This window comes from Camellia sinensis, chromosome 10 (assembly GCF_055761805.1).
Source record: "Camellia sinensis isolate YWXY chromosome 10, ASM5576180v1, whole genome shotgun sequence".
In the NCBI taxonomy this organism is placed as follows: Eukaryota; Viridiplantae; Streptophyta; class Magnoliopsida; order Ericales; family Theaceae; genus Camellia; species Camellia sinensis.
This window is the reverse complement of record NC_138970.1, coordinates 59641757-59664490: the sequence shown is the minus strand read 5'-3', so window position 1 is coordinate 59664490 and position 22734 is coordinate 59641757. Positions and strand designations below refer to the sequence as shown.

Here is a 22734-nt window from a genome sequence, read left to right as displayed (position 1 = left end):
GATGATTAGTTAATGATTAAATAAAAGGTAAATTACATTGACACCTCTTGAGGTTTAGTTCAATTACATCTTATCGTCTGACTTCTGGAAATTATATTTCTACCCATGTGGTCTCATTTCATAAATCCACTATTTATATAAAAGGCAACACCTCCTAGTAGAAAAATAGAGGAAATTACATTAAAAAAAAAAAAAAGTAAAGAAAAGGAGGAGGGGGGAAACAGAGGAAGTAAAGCAAAACACGAAAAGAAAGAGTGGATGAGTTCAATATTTTCATTCCGTATAAATAATTACAATGACAAGAGAGTTAATGTAATTTTTCAAATGTCAGAGAGTGATATGTATTAAACTCGAATCTCAGGAGTGTAAATGTAATTTATTCTTAAGTAAAACAAAAAAAAGGAAATTATCTTAAATATTTTAATAATTTATCACATTATTAAATTTAAAAAACAAGTAACTTTAAATTAAAATATCACTACCCTGGCAAAATAATATTTTAGATACCTTAGAGCATCTTTGTTAGGTGGCTCCAAATAGCAAACTTTACTCTTTCATTTTTCGCTCCAATGGATATAAATGTGGTGTTAGTAATTTTGTTAAGGTGCTGGGTCTCAGATCGACTGGAGGATATTATTGGATTCGTAAAGGTTCATTACGGATTATGTTTTTATAACTCGAATCGTTCAATGTGTAAAACTCATTGAGTATTATATGTCTGTAAAAAATCACATTGATCGGATAGCGATAGCTATTTCATTGGATCAGATTTCTGTCAACCGTTTATTTTTTTAATACAAAACTAATTTGATCACATAACTATCGATATCCGATCAACGTGATTTTTTATAACCATATAGTACTCGACGAGTTCTATATATTTACGATTTGGATTATCGAAACCGGGACTCGTAGTGAACCCTCAAGAATCCAACAGTACCCTTTAATCTGATCTGAGATTAAAGAGAAGGTAGACCCTTTTGCGAACATGCTCACTGCAGTTAGAGTATTCACATTATGTTCAACAAATTTGAACTAAATTATAATTTAAAAATTATTTTTTTTCTATTTTACTTAGTATTTTTTTTGTATATACACCTTTGTCAGACTTTTTATTTTAAAATTTAATTTTATAAAATATTTATTTTTATGATCTATTGAATTATGCAAATAACTGTCCAAAGCAGCTTCTAGAAGGTTCTTGCCATATTTCTCAAATAATAATAATAATAGTGATGATGCACAGTTGGTCATTCGGTCCGGTCGGATGACTGGTCAGATGTCCGATAATAAATGATAAATTGTTATATTTTGTATTAAAAGAAATGATATAGCAACTGGTCGTCCAACAGAACGTCCAGCCGGATAACTGGCAAGATATTTGGTTACTCTTAAAAATAAATGATAAAATATTATATAACTTATGAACAATGTATCTTATATGTAACAATTTACTATAACAATGTCAAATTTAATTTTAATGTAACAAAACTGATAAAGAAATGATTTTATATCTTATTAAGGGGTTGTTTGGAATGTTCTAAATAAGTGCACTTTTTGACTTTTAATAAAATATGGGTTGAGTATGGGTTAGGTTTGAAGTGATATAATTTAAATAAGATGATGTGACTTAAATAAGATAGTAATTTTTTGACTTTTTATCTTTTTTAAGAGATGACAAACAAAACCTAAGTAAATTTTGTCATTAAACTTATAATAGTCAGCTTAATGTGGATGCTATTAGCTAGGCAGTTTAATGAATACGGAATAAGAGAGAGAGAAAGAGAGGGTGAGTGTGTGTGTGTGTGTGAGAGGGGTGTTTTGAAAAGGTAATTAAAAAACTTTTTAATATTTTTTTATTATTTCAGGTAAGGGATGGTGTGTCTTAAAATTAAAAACTGACTTTTAATCAATTTTATTTATTTTTTATTTTTTTTATTTTTTTTATTTTTTTTTTGGGGGGGGGGGGGGGACGCCTGCTCCGACTTTTTCCAGCTTTTCCGCAACACCAAAAGGTTCATTTTCCATATTTTTCAATTTATTTTTTTAATACAATATATATTTATATAATACATTGGTTCTGAGAGTTGACTATTTTAATAAATTATTTTAGTTTTTAGTTATTTTAATAGGTTAAAATTTATATATTTGAAAAGATAATTAGATTTTTTGTAATTATATATAATAGTTGTGAGAAAAAAAGTAAAATAATTATGAATTTGATATAATATTTTATCTTATTGACTATTTTAATCTATTTTTTATTTTTGTGATTTCTAGCTAAAAATCTTTCAAACCCAACTTGTCAAACACGCACATAATTTAACACACATATAATTATACTATCTAAATTAAAAAAACTTAACAAACACAAATGAGTCTTACTTTTATCATTTTTTATTTTATAAAATCAATGACGGAGTTAGAAATTTAACATAGAGATACAAATGAATGACAATATTGATTTTTTTTCATAATAAACAATAATGAAATATTACAAAACTTATATATTATAAGTCCATTTGGATAAATATGAATTTCAAATTGAGGGATTGGAGGTTGAATTTTAAAAAAATAATGGAGATTAACTATTATAAGTATATTGGAAAATTATAAGATAAAATAAATCGAGATAGAAATGATACATTTTAATAGAAATTTTTTATAAAACACATCGCAAAAAATTGTGTATTGTACGTCGCAGCTATGATCTTTGTATGGTTATGACACATTATGATGTTAATTATGACTCGTTGTAGTGTTGATTATAACTTAGTAATAATTTATTGTGACTGTTATTTTGGTTATGATCTTTGATTATAATTTATTGTGATATTAGTTATGACTTAATTATGACCGAGCTGCTTGATCAGAGGATGGCTGAAGCCAGACAAGCTGAGTGACCGGCGCCCGGAAAGGCGTGGTCAACCGAGGAAATCGTTTGATCTGCAGGAAGGCCGACCACAGGAGGTGCCCGGGCTAGGCTCTGCCGAGATGCCACCTAGCCCGGTCCTCTCTGGGGTTTATCCAGTGAGGTGCTTGGGTATGAAGCATAGCACGGCCGTGGATAGAGCAGCTCGGCTGCCGAGCTCCTGCTGAGTAGGCAGGCAGTTGAGATTAAGTGATGATCGGCAAGGTTTATGCTGACAGATGGGATAGCGGAGCCACGTGTCAGGAGATGACTGGGAGTGGATATGGGGCGCAGAGGGTATATAAGCATGTCTGTGCCCCCCATACGGGGAGATGAACACTTGGTAAGGAAATTTTTACACTCAAACACTTCTCTCTCTCTCTCTCTCTATCCTAAGGTGTGTGCTAACTTGATCGTCGGAGGGTTTTTCCGGTCACACACCGCCGGGTAGCTCACCGTTATTTGTTCGCAGGTGATCGGACATAAACGGAGCTCGGAAGAAAGGAGTACGGGCTTGCCGGAATATCTGCTCCCCGTATAGATACCTTAGAGCATCTTTGTTAGGTGGCTCCAAATAGCAAACTTCACTCTTTCATTTTTCGTTCCAATGGATATAAATGTGGTGTTAGTAATTTTGTTAAGGTTCAGTCTCAGATCGACTTGAGGATATTGTTGGATCTGTAAAGGTTCACTACGGGTTATGTTTTCATAATTCGAATCGTTTTAATGTAAAAAACTTGTCGAGTACTATATGCCTATAAAAAATCACATTAATTGGATATCGATAGCTATTTCATCGGATCAGATTTCTGTCAACTGTTTATTTTTTCACTGTTCATTTTTTTAATACAAAACTGATTTGATCACATAGCTATCGATATCCGATAAATGTGATTTTTTATAGTTATATAGTACTCGACGAGTTTTACACATCCAACGATTTGGATTATCGAAACGGGACTCGTAGTGAACCCTTAATGGTTCAACAGTACCCTCTAGTCTGATATGAGATTAAAGAGAAGCTAAATCCTTTTGTGAACGTGCTCACTGCAGTTAGAGTATTCACATCATGTTCTACAAATTTGAACTAAATTATAATTTAAAAATTATTATTTTTCTATTTTATTTAGTATTTTTTTTGTATATACACCTTTGTCGGGCTTTTTATTCTAAAATTTTATTTTATAAAATATTTATTTTTATGATCTATTGAATTATGCAAATAACTATCCACAGTAGCTTCTAGAAGGTTCTTGCCATATTTCTCAAATAATAATAACAATAATAATAATGATGAACAGTTGGTCATTCGGTCCGGTTAAACGACTGATCAGATGTCCGATAATAAATGATGAAATGTTATATTTCATATTAAAAAAAATGATATAGTAGCTGGTTGTCTAATAGGATGTCTAGACAGATGACTGGCAAGATATTTGGTTACTCTTAAAAATAAATGATAAAATATTATATAACTTGTGAACAGTATATCTTATATGTAACGATTTACTATAATAATGTCAAATTTAATTTTAATGTAACAAAACTGATAAAGAAATGATTTTATATCTTACTAAGTAATTTTTGTCCTAAAATTATAGTAGTCAGCTTAATGTGGATGCTATTAGCTAGGCAGTTAATGAATACGGAATAGGAGGGCGAGAGAGGGGGGATGTTTTGAAAAGATGATTAAAAATTGATTTTTTTATTTTTTTATTATTATTTTATGTAAGAGATGGTGTGTCTTAGAATAAATTAAAAATTGACTTTTAATAATTTATTTATTTATTTATTTACTTAATTTTATTTTTTTGTGTTGTTTGTTGTCGTGGGCACGCCTGCTCCGACTTTTTTCAGCTTTCCGTAGCACCAAAACTGCTGGCTAAGAGATTGAAATCTGTCATGCCATTTATCATTAGTGAACCCCAGTCTGCGTTCTTAAGTGGGCCGAATATTCTAGATGGTGTGCTTATTGCGAATGAGGTTGTTGAGGGTTGGAAGAAAGCAAAGAAGAAGGGAGTACTTATCCAGTTGGATTTTGAAAAAGCATATGATTCCATAAATTGGGGCTTCCTTTTCTCTATGTTGAAGAAGCTTGGGTTTGGAGCTAAGTGGGTCAACTGGATGAAGGAGTGTATTACAAGTACAAGAGTCTCAGTTCTAGTCAACGGTTCCCCAACTGAAGAGTTTAGCCCTCAAAGGGGTCTAAGGCAAGGTGATCCACTGTCTCCTTTCTTGTTTAACCTAGTTACAGAGGGTCTCCACTTGTTGTTGAGTAGAGCTTGTGAGCTAAATCTTATTAAAGGGGTGAAGGTAGGATCTAAGGGAGTCTTATTGTCTCACTTACAGTTCGCAAATGATTCACTCCTATTTTGTGAAGCTGAGGTGGAAGAGGTGAGAAAGTTGAAAAGGGTGCTAAGATGTTTCGAAATTTTGTCTGGTCTTAAAATAAATTTTCATAAGAGTGTGGTATGTGGTGTGGGTGTCTCTACGGCTAGGATGAATGAAATGGCTGCAGTGTTGAATTGCAAGGTTAAAAAATTACCACTCACTTACTTAGGGCTACCTCTCGGAGCTAATCCAAGAAAGAAGGCCACTTGGAAACCAGTTGTGGATAAGGTTAAAAGTAAGCTGGCTGGTTGGAAGAGGAAGATGTTGTCTTTTGCGGGGAGGCTCATACTTGTTAAAACAGTAACCTCAGCCTTGCCAGTGTTTTATTTATCGTTGTTTAAGTTGCCTGAAGGAGTTGCTTCAGAGTTGGACAGGCTCCAAGCTACCTTTTTATGGGGTGGATCCGAACAGGATAGGAAAATCCACATGATTAAATGGGAGGATTTGTCTAAAGGTATGGACCAAGGAGGGTTGGGTATCAGGAATTTGAGAAATGTGAATAAGTGTCTGTTAATCAAATGGTGGTGGAGGTTTGCTTGTGAGAAGGATGCGTTGTGGAAACGAGTTATATGCAGTAAATATAAGATGGGGGTGGGTGGTTGGATTCCATCACTCACTCCGTCAAATAAATTCTCACCAATTTGGAGGGGGATCATCTCTGCTGCTGATCAGTGCACTAGCCTTAAGGAGCATTACTTGAACAATTTTCAGTTGAAGGTAGGGGATGGGCAGAGGATAAGCTTTTGGGCTGATAATTGGCGTCGTTCTGGGTGTTTGAAGGATGAATTTCCTACTCTCTTCAGGCTGTCTTTGGAAAAGAAGGAGACCTTGAGCATTTTGGTTGATAAGAAAATCAGAGCAGGGGATTGGGCTCTGGCTTTTAGGAGGGAGTTGTATGATTGGGAGAAGCTGGATCTGGCTAGGCTCCTAAATATACTGCTTGAAGCTCCTGACCTGCGTCCTGGTTGTCCTGACCAGTCTGTCTGGCTAGCTTCTTCTTCTGGAATCCTAACTGTGGCAGATCTGTACAAGTCCTTTCTGGCTTCTGCAGGTGATACCTTGAGCATAACAAAACTGATATGGCTAAAGCTTATCCCTCCCAAGGTGCAGGTTTTCTGTTGGTTTGCATGGAAGGGGAGAGTAAAGACCAAGGAGTATTTACAGCGTTTGGGTGTGCTTGATCAGGGAGCCTCTACAACGTGCGTGTTCTGTGGCAGTGAAAGTGAATCAGTGAACCATGTACTAATTTGGTGCCCCTTTGTGTGGAAAATCTGGGCAGAAATGCTGAGATGGTGGGATACCCAAGCTGTTATTCCTGGCTCGGTGGAGACCCTTCTCTGGTGGTGGGCAGGAGGGAAGTTGAGGAAGTTAGAAAGGAAGATTTGGGGAGTAATTCCGATGGTTGTAATGTGGTCCACTTGGAAGTGCAGAAATGAGTGTGTGTTCAGTGCAATCACCCCGAATCTGGAAGATCTTTGTGAGGTAATCAAGCTTCAGATTGCCTTTTGGGTAAAACCTTACTTTCCAGATTTCTACTTTACAGTGCAGGACTTCATCTACAATTTAAGTCAAATTAGAAGGTGCTTGGGTGGGTCTGTGGGTGGTATGTGAAGGGTATGTCAGTGTGGGTTTAGGCTCCTGGTTTGTGGATAGGCTGTCTGCCAGGTATGCGTCTGTGACCTGTTGTTAGGCTGTCTGGTATGTTGAATGAACTTCAGCAGGCTTGGGTATGCATGATGCTCTGTTGGGTGGAAATTCTGGAATAAGGCCAGAGGAGTAGTTCTAATGGAAATTCTGATATAAGGCCAGAGGAGTAGTTCTGGTTTGCCTCTGTGCAACATTGAAGTTTATATGCCATGCAGTATGGTTGTTCTAATGGAAGCAAAACAGGGTTTCATCTAATTCTTTCCCGGCATAGAATCTGCTATGGCTCAGTTCTGGGTGTCCACACCTTACTTCCTTGCTGTCCAGATGAACTAGGCTAATGGGTTGGCTTCATCTGTGTCCTGCATTTGTTTTGCAGGCTGTTGAGTCTTTTTGTTCCCTTTTGTGTTGTTGTTCTGCTCTTTCATTTTGGAGCTTCGAGCTTCAGTAAGCTTATAGCTCCTCTTTATTGATGTCTTGTATCCTTCTTGTATACTTTCATCAATAAAGATTTCTCTTTGCCGATCAAAAAAAAATATTTTCCATATTTTTCAATTTATTTTTTTAATACAATATATATTTATATATTTTAGTAGGTCCCTTCCCACTCTTACATTTGGGAAGTTAGTTTTTTGTTTTTTTTTTTTAATTTTTTTACACTAAAAGACAAATTAGTTATAAAACTAAAAAAAACAAATCTAAATAAAATATCACATCAAACCTCATAATCATTTTACTTTTTCCCTCACAAACATCACATTCAACCATAAAAAAACCCAACTATCTTCCAAAAATTTTTTTTTTTCCAATAATATCCTACAACTAAAAAAACTTACAAAAAATCCACTTTTCAAACATAATACATAGGTTCCGAGAGTTGGCTATTTTAGTAAATTATTTTAATTTTTAGTTATTTTAGTAGGTTAAAATTTATATATTCGAAAAGATAGTTAGATTTTTTGTAAGTGTATATAATGTTTGTGAGAGAAAAAGTGAAAAAATTATAGATTTGATGTAACATTTTGCCTTATTGACTATTTTAGTCTATTTTATATTTTTGTGATTTCTAGCTAAAAATCCTCCAAATCCAACTTGCCAAACACCTACATAATTTAACACACATAATTATTCCATCTAAATTAAAAAAAAAAAAAACTTAACAAACACAAATGAGTCTTACTTTTATCATTTTTTATTATATAAAATTAGGGCTGAGTAAGGAATCCGTGAAATCCGTAATCCGATCCAGTCCAGTCTAATCCGATAAGTTTGGATTGATTTTTTGAATCCGTGGTTCGGTTCCGGATTGAACAATTAAAAATCCGTAGTCCACGGATTGGTTCCGGATTGAACCCCACGGTTCCGGAATGGAACCGATCCGGACCGTATACAAATAGTCTATATTTTTATTATACATCCTCCCCATAGTATCTTCTCTTATTCCATATAAAACCTAAACTCAAACCTAAACCCGCATAATATCTTCTTTTATTACTTTTGTTTGTTAGTTTTTAGTTTTAATTTGTAATAGCTTAAATACTTATGGTGAAATCAATTTTCTTATGGTTGTTTAAATTCTAGAACAGTATTGTGAAACTAATATAGCGCTTTGTTTATGTTTTTATGAAATTAAAGTGTTACATATATATTTTTTTGTTATTTAATTATGTGAATCCGTGGTTCTAAACCGATCCAATCCGTGTTTAAATGGATTGGTTCGGATTGGTTCCATGATTTAAACGAATTGGATTGGTTCCAATTTTTCAGGAACCGTAAATAACGGATTGGTCCTGGTTTTCCCCCAATCCGATCCAATCCGGACCAAGCTCACCCCTATATAAAATCATTGACGGAGTTAGAAATTTAACATAGAGGTACAAATTAATGACAATATTGATTTTTTTTCATAATAAACAATAATGAAATATTACAAAACTTATATATTATAAGTCCATTTGGATAAATATGAATTTCAAATTGAGGGATTTGAAGTTGAATTTTATAAAAATAATGGAGATTAACTATTATAAGTATATTGGAAAATTATAAAATAAAATAAATCGAGATAGAAATGATGTATTTTAATAGAAAAATTTTATAAAACACATCGCAAAAAAATGTGTATTGTACATCGCAGCTATGATCGTTGTATGGTTATGACGCATTATGATATTAATTATGACTCGTTGTAGTGTTGATTATAACTTATTTATAATTTCTTGTGGCTGTTATTTTGGTTATGATCATTTATTATAATTCATTGTGATATTAGTTATGACTTAATTATGATCTATTGAGATTATTTTTAGGTTATGACCGGTGTTTGGTTATTATTTATTATGGCCCTTTACTTATAACCGGAAATAATTTAGTTCTAATAATTTAAGATATTAATATTACAAAATATCATAACTTATATATGGAAGCGTATGGTAAAAGATTCATTTTAGTAGAATCTTTGTAATTAGAATGAAAATCCTTAATAAAGGAACATTATTACAATTTTAAGGGGGAAACTATTACAATTTTATAAAGGATATATAAGATATAATTTATATATGTTAGGATATTAATAGAATTATCAAAAATCGAGGGGGGCATGTGACCCTCCAGTTCTATTGTGGCTCTGTTATTATATAAAACACTTTAACATATACTTTTAGTTACGAGTAATACTAAAGTATCCTAAAAATTTAATAAAAATTCTAAATTTTTAAATTATATATACAATAAAATATCACATTAATTAAATGATAAAAAAATTTCACAAAACATTTCATCTATTTCTTTTCTGATACCTAAATTACTCTTTGACTATACCATTTGAGATGCCGTTAGCCCACGCATTTAGCTAGGTTAGGTGGGACTTGCCTGAAACAGCATCAAGCCAAAAGCCAAACAACCAAACTGCCAAATTACCAAACAACAATCTGAACAAAAGATCAATAATAATAAAACCAAATGAGTAATGTTACCTATTATCAAATAAATATTATGAAAATTTTTATAAAATTAATTTAAGAATGATTACATAACATATAATAAAATATTACAAATTAATCAGAAGGCAAAAAATCTTTATAAAGACTTTTTATGATATTTCTTTCATGATACATAACATTATTGAAACTAAATTAAAATCTATAATTAAAGTCCTTAATAAATATTTAAAAAAAATTAAAATTACAAAGTCACATTCCCGCCAAATCTCATTGTCTGCAGTTCCAATTGTTCCCAAATCCCACAACAACAACAATAACAATCCCAAATCTTCTAGCTTCTCTTATTCTTGCTCCCAAAACACAAAGCAAAATAAAACAGAATCCTAAAGAAAAACCCCAACCCAACAGTGATCAACAAGCAATTCCACTTACTTATATCAGTAACAGCTTGAGTCCTCAATATATCAGAACCAGTAGTCAAGCAAGTAGAGCTAGTAATATTCATGCCCAGAGTCTTGCTCATTGTCTTCAACAACTCCAGCTTCAGCGCCCCCGGCACCGCCCCCAACGGCGAGTTATCGAAGATCTGCACCCCCCTCACAAAGCACTTGTTCGGGTCGCTAAACTCGTTCTGTAAAACGCCTTCATACGGGTACTTGGTTAAAGACATGTAGTGAAACCACAACCAGTACTTGGGGATTCGATCTGGGGTTATGAAAAAACCGCTGAAGAGGAGAAAATAGGCTAAGATTGCGACCACTACGGTGTAGCCTAACATTACGTGGGAGACGACGCCGGAGAGGAAGGTTACGAATGAGCTGCCGGCCCAGAATGCGGCGATGACGAAGAGGAAGAACATGGCGAAGCCGGGGAGGCCGCCTGCGAGGCCTACGGCGAAGAAAGTGATGAGGGAGAAGGCCAGGGACAGGAAGAAGATTGAGGGGATTGTGGTGATGGCATGAGAGAAGACGTAGGAGGATCGGCGGTACGCGTTGTAAGCTGTTTCTCTCATGAAGATGTAGCGTTCCATTAGGAACACTGGTATGGCTTCTGCACATGTGTAGAATGTTGTCGACATTGCGAATGCGAAAAAACCGATTCTCTCTTGTACTCCTTTTGGGGAATTGTCGAGTTTCCAGAACATTGTGGCTAAGATGACTCCTGTGACGATCACGGCCCCTAGTCGAATCCCGAAAAGTTCGGGCATTCGACGGGAGTTTGTTATCGATCGTCTGGCGATCACGATCGATTCAATCCAGAATGGGTTTGCGAATTTCTGAACAGAAGTAGTCAGATCTGAAGAATTCACGCTTGTCGAGCCTGAAACTAGCTTTCCTTTCGAAATACTTGCATTTATAGCATCTTTGAGAGACTGGGTTGGCCGATTGTTTGTGTGGCTGCAGAGACTGTTTTTGATTCGCCATGATTTGTTGAAATCGACTAGGTTTTTGGTTCCGGTGGGAGACTCTTCGAGTTCTCGAATAAAATCGAGAGCGAATTCACTCCGGTTTTCGTTTTCCGGAATCGGATGTCCGAATTCGGAAAAGAACGCCGGAAGACTCGTGGGAGACCCGCTGAAAACGGTCTGTCCGCGCGATAAAAAGATCAAACTATCGAGCAAGTTGAGGATTCTGTAACTAGGCTGATGAATCGACAAAATAACTATGCTTCCGCTTTGAGCGATTCTCTGCAGTACCTTCACCACCATGAACGCGCTCGTCGAGTCAAGCCCCGAGGTGGGTTCGTCGAGAAAAAGCACGATCGGGTCGTGAATTATGTCGGTTCCGATCGAAACACGACGTCGTTCGCCGCCCGAAACTCCCCTATGGCCTTCGTCTCCGATCACCGTCTTGGCGGCGTTTCGGAGACCCAATTGATCGATCAGAGCTTCGACTCTGGCTTTCTTTTTCGACGGCGAGAGAGTCCTCGGAAGCCGAAACTCGGCCGAGAACATTAGAGTTTCTTCGACTGTTAACATCGGAAACAGTAAGTCGTCTTGCATGACATAAGCCGAAATCACTTTCGAAAGCTTCGATTCCAATACTTCACCGTTCAAAGTCACAGTCCCTTTCAAGCTCTCTTTCGAAATCCGATCAGCGAGCGCGTCGATCAGCGTCGATTTCCCGGACCCACTAGCCCCAAGAACGGCCATGATCTCGCCTTCCCTTGCCTCGCCGGAGATATCATTCAGCAAAATCTTCCTCTCCTCCGGCAAATCACGGGTCGTAAAACACGCCGGAATTGCCATTTTCCGGCTAGCGTTCACGCTATAAGTAAGATTGTTAAAAGAGAGAATGAACGGAAATGAGGCCGGTTCCGGTAAGGGCATAACGAGGACGCGGTGGTCCGGCGAGGTGTGGGCGTCGCCGACGAGCTGTAAAAGCTCGCCGAGAGTGTGAGAGACGGTGTGTTTGGGTTTTCGGGTGAATTCTTGGAGCTCCATGATTTGTCTCGCACCCAAAAATGGTGTGTCGCTGCTAAGCGAGGAAGACGACATGGTATCGGCAGCACCAACATGAGACATTCGAGGGAGTGTTTGTGTTGTTTGGTTGGTGATTGAGAAGTGAAAAAAGTGTGATATATAGGAAGAAGAGGAGAGGGAAGAATTGCGTTTTCAAGGGTGGATCAAATTAATCAATGCCATTACATTTTGGTTAATTTATTGGATTCGAATTTTGATGATTGTGTGTAGTGTAGAGTTGGTTTGGTGGTTTCGTGTAGTGGTGTGTGAGTGTGAGTAGGTGAGAAGTTGTACTGATTTTCTACTGGTTCTGTATCTTCTTCTAATGAATAAGTCCCAAGGGCATGACATGGGGATGGAGGGAGAGAGGCCAAACGTCATGGGGGTCAGTCTTAGTAAAGTCTACCTTTGGGTTTCTTGTGAAAGGGTTCATCAAGTTGGCTTGGCCATGCAATTGGATTAATTCTATAGAATTAACCAACTACTACATAATCCATCACCAAAAAAACAAAGAAAGAAAAAAGACAAAACAAGAAAGTAATAATGGTTATACAAATTAGATCCCATTAAAAAAAAAAAAAATTACAAATTAGATTGGTAGAAAAGGACTGCAATCCATTACATATTTGTAATTGAGAGGTTTCATTATATTATCTAACAGTAAGTATAATGATTTTTTTTTTAATTTAAAATAATTATATATTTTTATTTGTATGTCATAATCATAAGATATGTAATGAAAATCCTTTATTACAAACATGTAACGGAAAATATCTACATCCGCTAGAAAATACATGACAATAAGAATTTTCACTCATCGAATTTGATGGTAAATGAGAAAATGTTGACATTCGTATTTTTGATTTTGTCGAGTGAATTTTGGTCATCATAAGATGTGCAATCTATAAAGTTGTAAAACGAATCAAATTTATTGAGTTTGACTCGGATTCATTAAATATTTGTTTAACTATTTTTAAACAAATTAAGGCCTCGTTTGGCAAGAGGCTATTTTAGTCAATTAGTTAAAAAGTTACTAAATTAGCCAAAAAGCCAACAACCCATACCAAAAAGTCAAAGATTTTCTTTTCTCTCTACTTTTTGCACATCTTTTCGTAATTAGCCAAAAAATAATCCCAAACATACAAGTTTTTTTTACCTACCTTTTTAGCCAAAAAGCCAAAAAGTTACTAAATTAGCCTGTTCCCAAACGAGGCCTAAGTCTAAACACAATGCAAATCTTGTTTACTTTTTAGGCAAGCAACCTACAATTTCGTTTAACTCAGCTTGATTTATATGTATTATAGAAATTAAGCTACTAAAATTTAACATGATTAAAATTCGTTGGAGATCAATTCAAAAAGTGAATGAGTTAAATTTGAATATATTTTGAAATTTGTTTAAGTTTCCAATTCAAAAGTTTAAGAGGTATGAATCCTCTATCCTCAATTTAACTTTGATTTGAATGCATTTTGAAATTGGTTAAGTTCAATTTGAACAAAAAATTTACAATTGTTAAGTTTTTGTAATTGGCAACAAAACATCTTTCAGTTGTAATTTTATTCGTTCTTATGTTTCAGTGAGGATGTGAGTGTTTGGGTACAAATCCAACTCAAATTGTGCCTATGTAGAGAAGTTTGTGATCTTGAGGCTTTTATATTTGCCACTTCGCTGACTATGTCGAGGGGCAACGACCACGAAACCAAAGTTGTTTGACTACTCGAGTGGTCATTTGTGCGTTTGAGTAGTGAATGGCATCTTCTAGTCCTTTTACAGAGCGCTTGAACTTCTGGGAAACAAGTTTTATTGCTCGAGCAGCGAAAGTTGAGCTCGAGCGGTCGACTTATATATTTTGCACCACTTTTACTCACATCGCTCGAGCAGTCTTCGCACTCTTGTTTTCTATAAAGTGCGTTGTTCGCTGTTTTTAGGGTTTAAGTCGTCCAAAATTTTAGAGAACAAGAAAAGACAAAGTGTTTTCTAATGAAGGCTATTTTATATGAGTTTCCTTGGTGTATAAAAGGTGATCCATTGATCAACGAACTATAGATTGTCAAACATCAAGGGTTGTTTTTATTATTTTGTTCACAAAAGAGAGCGAGAGAGTTATTCTTTGGTGGATTCTGAGGAATTTGGTCCTGAAACTTTGATGGATTCCGGAGTGGCTTATCATCGTAGATTCGATATTGGCATTGTAGATTCAGCGTTGGGCAAGACAATTCCGAGGTGAAGATGGTAGTGGAAGAAGCGCATTGTGATCGATTCAATTCGGGTGTGGATTTGCTAGGTAATTGAGGGTACGCTTGGATAATTTCTTTTTTGTCTTCTTAGTAGATTGTTTTGTAGCTTTGGCCTGTGATTTTTTTATCACAACTGGAGGCGTTCCAATTATGATTTTTCTATGTTAAATCGTTGTGTCGATTTGTCTTTGATTGTTTGATAATGATTGTTATTCATTATTTAAAATTGAAACATAATCACAAATCAGTATCTCAGGAATTTTAGATTTTTCAATTGGTGTCAATGAAGGTCACTCAATTTTTATTTTTTTTTCAAAACTATTAGAGCGAGATCTTATTTAATTTGTGATAATGGATTCAATTCGTGAAGGGAATTCTACAGTTTGATCATCCCTACTTAACGGATCCAATTATTCTTTTTAGAAAACTCAGATGAGAGCATTTTTAAAATTGATTGATGAAAAAGTTTGGCAATCCATTATGTGTGGGTGAACCGAACTGATGATTACCATTGATGGAGTAACATTCCCCTAATCAATTGATAAATGGGACACAATTGATTACCAAAATAGTAGCTGGAATAGTAAAGCTATCAATTATCTCTTTTGCGCCATCACACCAGAAAAGTTTAGTCATATTTGTAATTGTCAAGTCGTAAAAGAGGCTTGAGGAATCTTACAAACTATTCATGAGGACACTCTTTCGGTTAAACGCTCAAAACTTCAGAGGCCCACTTTTAGTTTCAAAGACCTTTCAATAAAAAATAATGAGACATTTGATGAATTTTATGCAAAGTTGAGTGACACTGTAAATTCCAGCTTCAATTTAGGTGAAAAAATACTGGAATCCAAGATTGTGGGAATCATTTTAAGGTCCTTACCCGATCGGTTCCAACCAAAAGTTACGGCTATTGAGGAAGCTCAAGATGTTGACAACCTCAAGCTAGATTATTTGGTTGGAAATCTTTAAACCTATGAGGCACACATAAATTTCAAAAAGAAACAAAAAGATGATATTGTTTTTAATAGTACTTATAGAGTTGGAAAGAATTCCAATGAGAATTGTGAGTTTGATTCCAAGAGTATGGATGCTTTTGTAAAATAATTTAAAGTTTTTTTTTTCTCTAAAAAAGATGCATAATATTTTGGAATCAATTCATAAATCCAAAGATTCTATAACTAAGAAGAAGAAAGGAAAAATACAAAGGAACTCTGAAAGAGTCCAATGCTATGAATGCCAAGGTTTTAGCCAAGAAAGCTTTTGCTATCACTTGGGATGATGAATCAGAGTCTGATAAGAATGAAAGTGACAACGAGGCTCAAGAGGAAGAGGAGCATGAACAATTTCTTGCTTTCATGGCAGTTTCCGGAGCTGAAGGACAAATAGAGTAATCTAAGAGGCCGGTTGAGAATGTCACTGATGATAAATCCTCAAGGAGTGATGATGAAGAGTTTCAGCAAGCTTATAAAAAGTTGTATAAGGAATATCTTAACTTATTTAAATTGAATGACAAACTCATTATCAAACTCAAAGCTTGTGAAAATGAGAATGACAAACTAAATGAGGAGATTTCCAAGACTAGGAATGATGCCATCAAGATCTCTAATGATCGACAAACTCTTTGTGCAAAACTCTTGAGTGAGACAAAGAAAAATGAGCTACAACAAATCTATGCAACATATGAAGAAAAGATTGAAACTCTTGAGATATCTCAAGCTGCCTTGGAAGAGCTAGTCATCAAGAAAGAAGAAGGACTCAAGTGTACTATGGCTACCATTGGTCTTTGGAACAAATGATCAAAGACTTTGGACAATATCATTGTGTGATGACCCCAACATGCATATCATTATTCCATATTATATTATTATGTGAATTTGCATTTTTATGTGCTTAATTTTGTTTATATATGTTTGATTATGAAATATTTGTAAGAATGCTTGTTTTGAATTAGAAATTGAAGGCCTAGATAAATTTAGAAATCGAAATTGACAAGTTTAATGGACTAATCAGAATATTTAGAACCTATTGAGAAGCTTAATTAAACTTTGATTCAGATTAAAATTAATTAGATAAAAATAATTAGAATTAAACTTGATTAATTAACCTTAAGTCAACTTAATTGGCCTAATCTAATCAATGGTATAGAGATGTGCTTAATGAGGATTAGAACTCAATTTTATACATTTGAGCTAAGATGTTAGAGAGAGAGAGAGAGAGAGAGAGAGAGAGAAGAAGAAGAAGAAGAAGAAGAAGAAAAAGAAGAAGATTTGTGAAGAAAATGAGGAAAATTACAGGAATTTGTGTAGGAGATCATCAATTCAAGCTTTAGGTAAGAACTACAACCTTAATTCTTGTAAACAATTCATCTAAGAGTTGAATTCATCAGGTAATTAGGGTGAATTTCATGTAATTGTTAAGGAAATTATAGAATTAACTTAATGATGGTGAGAATTGGCTTAATGTGGACATGCATGCATAATTCATCATTTTTTAGTTTGGTTTTTCAAAAATTCTTACATGCATGGAGTTCATACTTGTTGTTTTTAAGAATTCTTCATGATTTTACACTCATTACTTCATATGTAGGCATTTTGAAAGAAAATAGTTGAATTCTTTACATGCATGGCTAAATTGTGAAGTTTTGAGTTTGCTTTTGTGAATTGAAAGAGATTTTGGGTCTATGGTTTGTCAATGATCAACTATTCAATATTTATTAAGTGTCTTCGCATGTTTGAACTAGCCATGCAAGCTTTAGGACTTAAACTTGTGTTTTGATAGCTCAAAATTTTGTTTTGAAAACTTAGTTTTCGATCTCATCACTCGAGCAGTGAAGTTACAACTCGAGTGTACTTCATAATCATCCAGTATTTTTGCAAAGGTATTGCACATCGCTCGACCGACCAATAGTTTGCTCGAGAGACCTGAGTTCTCATAACACATGGCTTGAGCGACCATCGAGCCTAGATTTCGAGCATCCAGTACTTTTGCAGACTGACCAGACCACTCGAGCGAACACTCTGTTTTCAGCAATTTTTTAGAAATACTTTCATGTGCATCTTTTCACTTCCATGTTTCTCTAGGCATTATTAAGCAGTGTTTAGACTTCATAAGGGAAGTAATAAGTTAGAAACTTACCTAAAGAATTGAATTGAATTGAATCAGAATTGTATTGGATCAAAGATGTTTGCTAAGAGGATGTTATGTCACGACCCCATTCCGCCCCTAGTAGAATGGTGCCATGATGGCCAGTAATTCACAATTACCCAAGGCCAACTTGCAAGGTTTCACACACAACAGAGTATACATATGGGGCTTACAAGTGCGAAAGCAATAAATTTAAAGCTAAGTAGTCCATAAGAGCTGTGCATAAGTCAAATGGAATGGCATACATCATTACATAGCTTTACAATCTTGAATACAAACAAAAAGAAGTATAAAAATACATTTTGACCAAAAGGCTTCTCAAGCCGTCAAATACAAAATACAAGGGAATACAACCAAGAAACATGATCTTCAAGATGCTACAAAAATGCTAAATCCAAAACAAATTGCAAGCACGTCTAGGCGTCACCGCCGTCTTGTTCGTCACCTACATATATATAGAGAGGGATGAGCTTGGATACTCAGTGAATGGTATAAATAATAAAGGGGTTTACATGAATGATAACCGAAATCTTTATCAAATCAAGGCACATCGCATCTTGTACAAAATCCAAGGGCAAATCAAGTTTATCTAACAAATCTTTCAAGTCTCAACAATTAAAGTCTTTCAAGGCTTTCAAGTTCCAAGGGATGACATTAACAAAGGTTGTGCTACAAATGCTTATAGTCCCCTAGCACATACGGACTTTCAAAGATTGTGCTACAAATGCTTATAGTCCCCTAGCACGTATGGACTTTTCAAGATTGTGCTACAAATGCTTATAGTCCTCTAGCACGTACGGACTTTTCAAGATTGTGCTACAAATGCTTATAGTCCCCTAGCACGTACGGACTTTCAAAGATTGTGCTACAAATGCTTATAGTCCCCTAGCACGTACGAACTTTCAAAGATTGTGCTACAAATGCTTATAGTCCCCTAGCACGTACGGACTTCCAAAGATTATGCTACAAATGCTTATAGTCCCCTAGCACGTACGGACTTCCAAAGATTGTGCTACAAATACTTATAGTCCCCTAGCATGTACGGACTTCCAAAGATTGTCAAAACCAAAGCTAATACTTGATACACAAAATAGGGATAGTCATTCATGCTTAACAAATACTTTTCCAAACAAGCAAGGCAAAACTTTATCAAAACTTAATAACATAACTTTATTAAAAATACCACTCACATAGTTCTTCAAACGTCGGGGTCAAGGCAAGTCCAAGTCCTACAAACACATGGCAAAGTCTATTGAATGCACTTTCAAACAAGCTTCACATGCATACAGATGATCTCGTCATTCTTCAAAAACTAAGTCAAATCAAAACAAAACACAGTTTCTCATCTCGGGAAAACATGCTGGGCACCGACCAGGTCTTGGCCGAGGTTCCACACCTCCTTGCCGAGGTGCGGTTCCGAGGGCCACATTCAAGGAAATGAAGTCGGGAAAGTCTGGGTTTCCCTCTGCTGAAGAACATGAAGAACATGAAAAATATGAATGCTCAATCACAACGTGTTATTACAAAATCTGAGATTTCATGCTATGAGTTCGAAAACATAGACCTGGGTACCCAGACTTGAAGATCCTTCGAAAACAAACACAAAAAAACATGGTTCTCAATACAAGCTTTCGGATCAAAACAAGACTTTCCTCCAAGAACACATGGATAACACTTTCTCTTTCTAAAACCAAACTTTAAATCCATGCATGGCATGCAGAACAGATTCGATCATGCAATGTAGCTAGATGAACGATGAGAACAACAAGAGTAGATCAAGATTCTAACCTCAAAGCACAAATCAAACGGTTTGAATTCTAAGGATCAAGCTTGGAAATCTATTTCTCCCTCAAGAACTTCTTCCTCTTCTCCCTAGAGCTTCTCTCTCTAAAAAGACAAGATATGATACAAAAATGACATGTTTCTAGCTCTGCCGGCTGACTTAACCCTCTGCAGGGGCACGTGGCAACGGTTGGTTGGTTCTCCTCAAAAAGTGACTGAGTGAAAAGACAAAACTATGACAAAGTGTATTCAACAAGCTGTGCGGCCAGGGCACTCCGACAAGTAATGACATCGGCTAACAACAAGACTTCGGCAAGCAAGGGACAATAACCTCGGCTGGAAAGGACAACACTTGGCCTAGCTGTGCCACACCTCGGCCTAGATGTGCCACACCTCGGTCTAGGTCGTACCAATCTAGGAACAAGATCACTTGGGTTCAAGGGTAGCATCTTGGCCTAGATAATACACATCTCGGCCTTGGCGATGAATACCTCGGCCTAGGTAGTGACATCTCGGCCGACATGCCAAGTGATGGTGAAGGTCAACCAAAGAAATTTCCAAGATATAAGAGGTTCAAAGGTGACCTAGGCTCAGGATGACTTCGGCTAAATTCACACCAAGCAAGGTACAAAGCATGCCATAATACTTAAGCAAAACAATGACAAGATTTGAAATGCAAGTTTAATAGGACAGAATCAGATAAATGCATGCAAGTATGGTTAGGACAGTGTGAGGGTCATTACATGTTACAAGGTATATTTATTATGTGTTTTGTGTAGGTTGGACACCTGAAGTCCAATGGTTGTTCAAGTCCACTGTAAGTAATGTCTCTATAAAGATATGTTCAAAATGTAGTTGACTTGCTCAAAAACGATATTTTGAAATCTTATTTTATTTACTTATGAATGAATGCCTTTTTTTGGAGAATGTATTCGTGGTATCCTTTAGTAAGGCCCTTGCATAGGGGACATAATACCATGGCCCATTGGAATAATTGAAACATAGACATCTCTGATGTTAGAATCTAGTGGTCCACATTGAATTACTAGTTGTGGTTCTATTGTTTAACCCGTTGTGGTCCCATTGAATTGACCTTTATGGTCTCATTGGCTTCGGTATATTGATATATTGTTACTTTATTGGATGTTACCACGTATGATACTTTGATAATAGACTTTGTTATAGCAAATGTTTTGATATGTATTCGATAAATGATTCGTTTGGAAATGAAAAATATGTTTTATGAGATGTTGGACTTCATTCATTAACCCTTTATATTGATGTTACTCATTGGGCTTTAGTTCTTCCCCTTCCCTTATATATATGTAGGTGAGCATTTGGATGGCCAAGATCAGAGCTGCTTCTAGGAATCCACCTTTTTGTCAAGCCTTTGTGGAGTGCCTCTGTAATGGGGCATTGTTTGGTCTCTAGTAGAATCAAGCTTTTGTTGACCCCTTTTTTTTAAAATATTTTGTTTTTGTTGTTTGAAGAGTTGTTGTATATATGAAATTGGAGTTTAAGTTTATTGTAAATATTGCTATGGATTATATGAATGAAATTCAAGTTTCTTATGAAGTTTGTCATATAAGCACCACTTAATGGACTTGTTTATTCATTGTTAATGCATCCGCTAAGCCCCATAATTTATTAAATGATTAGTATTTGTCTTTGAGGCCGAAGGTAATCTAAGATTACTAGTCGGTCATGACCTAGACCTCTAGAGATGGGTTCGGGTCGTGACACATTGGGTCTCAATAAATGTGCTATGACAATAGTGGCATTGGCTTTTGTGGTGACAAAGAGCAAAAATAAAGTATATCTACATCTTATTATACAAGAATTTAAGGAAAGGGGGAGCAAAAAATTCAACATGAGAATGGACTTCTCAATCTTCCTAGACACTACAACAAAATGCGCATTTGGCGACCAAAATTGGCGACTAAAAAAATTTAGTCGCCAAAAGTTATGGAATTGGTGACCAACATTTTTTTTAGTCGCCAAAAGTAAAATATTTAGCTACTAATTTTTTTTAGTCTGGGTATATTCATTATTGGTGACTAAAAAAAAATTTAGTTGCTCAAAATGCCTGAATTGGCGACAAAAAAAAAAACTTAGTCGCTGTATATTGACTTTTGGCTACTAAAATATTTAGTCGTCGAATGGAAAATAAAAAAATTATTTTTTCTCTTTGGCGAACTTACTTTCAGCGACAAAAAAAAATTTAGTCACCGTATATTGATTTTTGGCTACTAAAATATTTAGTTGCCGAATGGAAAATAAAAAAATTATTTTTTCTCTTTGGCGAACTTACTTTCAGCGACAAAAAAAAATTTAGTCACCGTATATTGATTTTTGGCTACTAAAATATTTAGTTGCCAAATGGAAAATAAAAAATTATTTTTTCTCTTTGGCGACTAAAGTTTTAGTCTCTAAAAACTTACTTTCAGCGACAAAAAAAAATTTAGTCGCCGTATATTGATTTTTGGCTACTAAAATATTTAGTCGCCAAATGGAAAATAAAAAAATTATTTTTTCTCTTTGGCGACTAAAGTTTTAGTCGCCAAAAACTTACTTTCAGCGACAGAATTATTTTAGTGGCCTTTAGCTGACTTTTTCTGACTAAAATGTTTAGTCGCCAATTGTAATTAAAATTTTCAAAGAAAGATTTTGAATTTTTTGCGGGCTCCTTACTTAATTAACGATGAAGCTATATTTTAGTCGGGAAAAATAAGTTAAACAAGGATGTAAAATGAATGGCTAAGATCGATCACTTGAAGGACCAACGGATGGAGATCAATACCTCACCAATAAAATATTAGGGTAGGTGAAGAGAAGAATAGAAGATGAAGGGGACGAAGGAGTCCCGCTGTGTCGCCATCCCGCCGCCGCTCCTTCTCACGTTCGCTGGCAATCGGAGCACCTCCTCCTCCTCCACCATCGCCTTCGTGACTTCTGTGATCACCACTGTCGTCGCTACCACCTCTGTTGCTGTCCTCTTTTCACGCTGCCATCTCCCCCTCCTCCATCGATCTTTGCAGATCCACCGCCACCGCCACCGCCGTGATAGCCAGAGGTTTCATCGCTGAGAAGAGACTCCATTGATGCTCCGTCTCGCGTATGCTTTCTCTCTCTCTCTCTCTCTCTATATATATATATATGTATGTTTCATGGAAATGGAGTCAATATAGTGGCATCTGATAGTCTAGCTGCTTTGTAGGCTAT

The 22734-nt window shown here is 35.6% G+C and overlaps 1 protein-coding gene across 1 annotated transcript; it reads right to left on the bottom strand.

Moving 5' to 3' along the window:
• Positions 1-10002: 10002 nt before the first annotated feature.
• On the bottom strand, positions 10003-12671 carry LOC114292388 (ABC transporter G family member 20). The gene has a single exon (XM_028236338.2). The coding sequence runs from the start codon at positions 12410-12412 to the stop codon at positions 10220-10222; it is 2193 nt and encodes a 730-aa protein (XP_028092139.2). The 5' UTR covers positions 12413-12671; the 3' UTR covers positions 10003-10219.
• Between the last annotated feature and the right edge of the window lie 10063 nt (positions 12672-22734).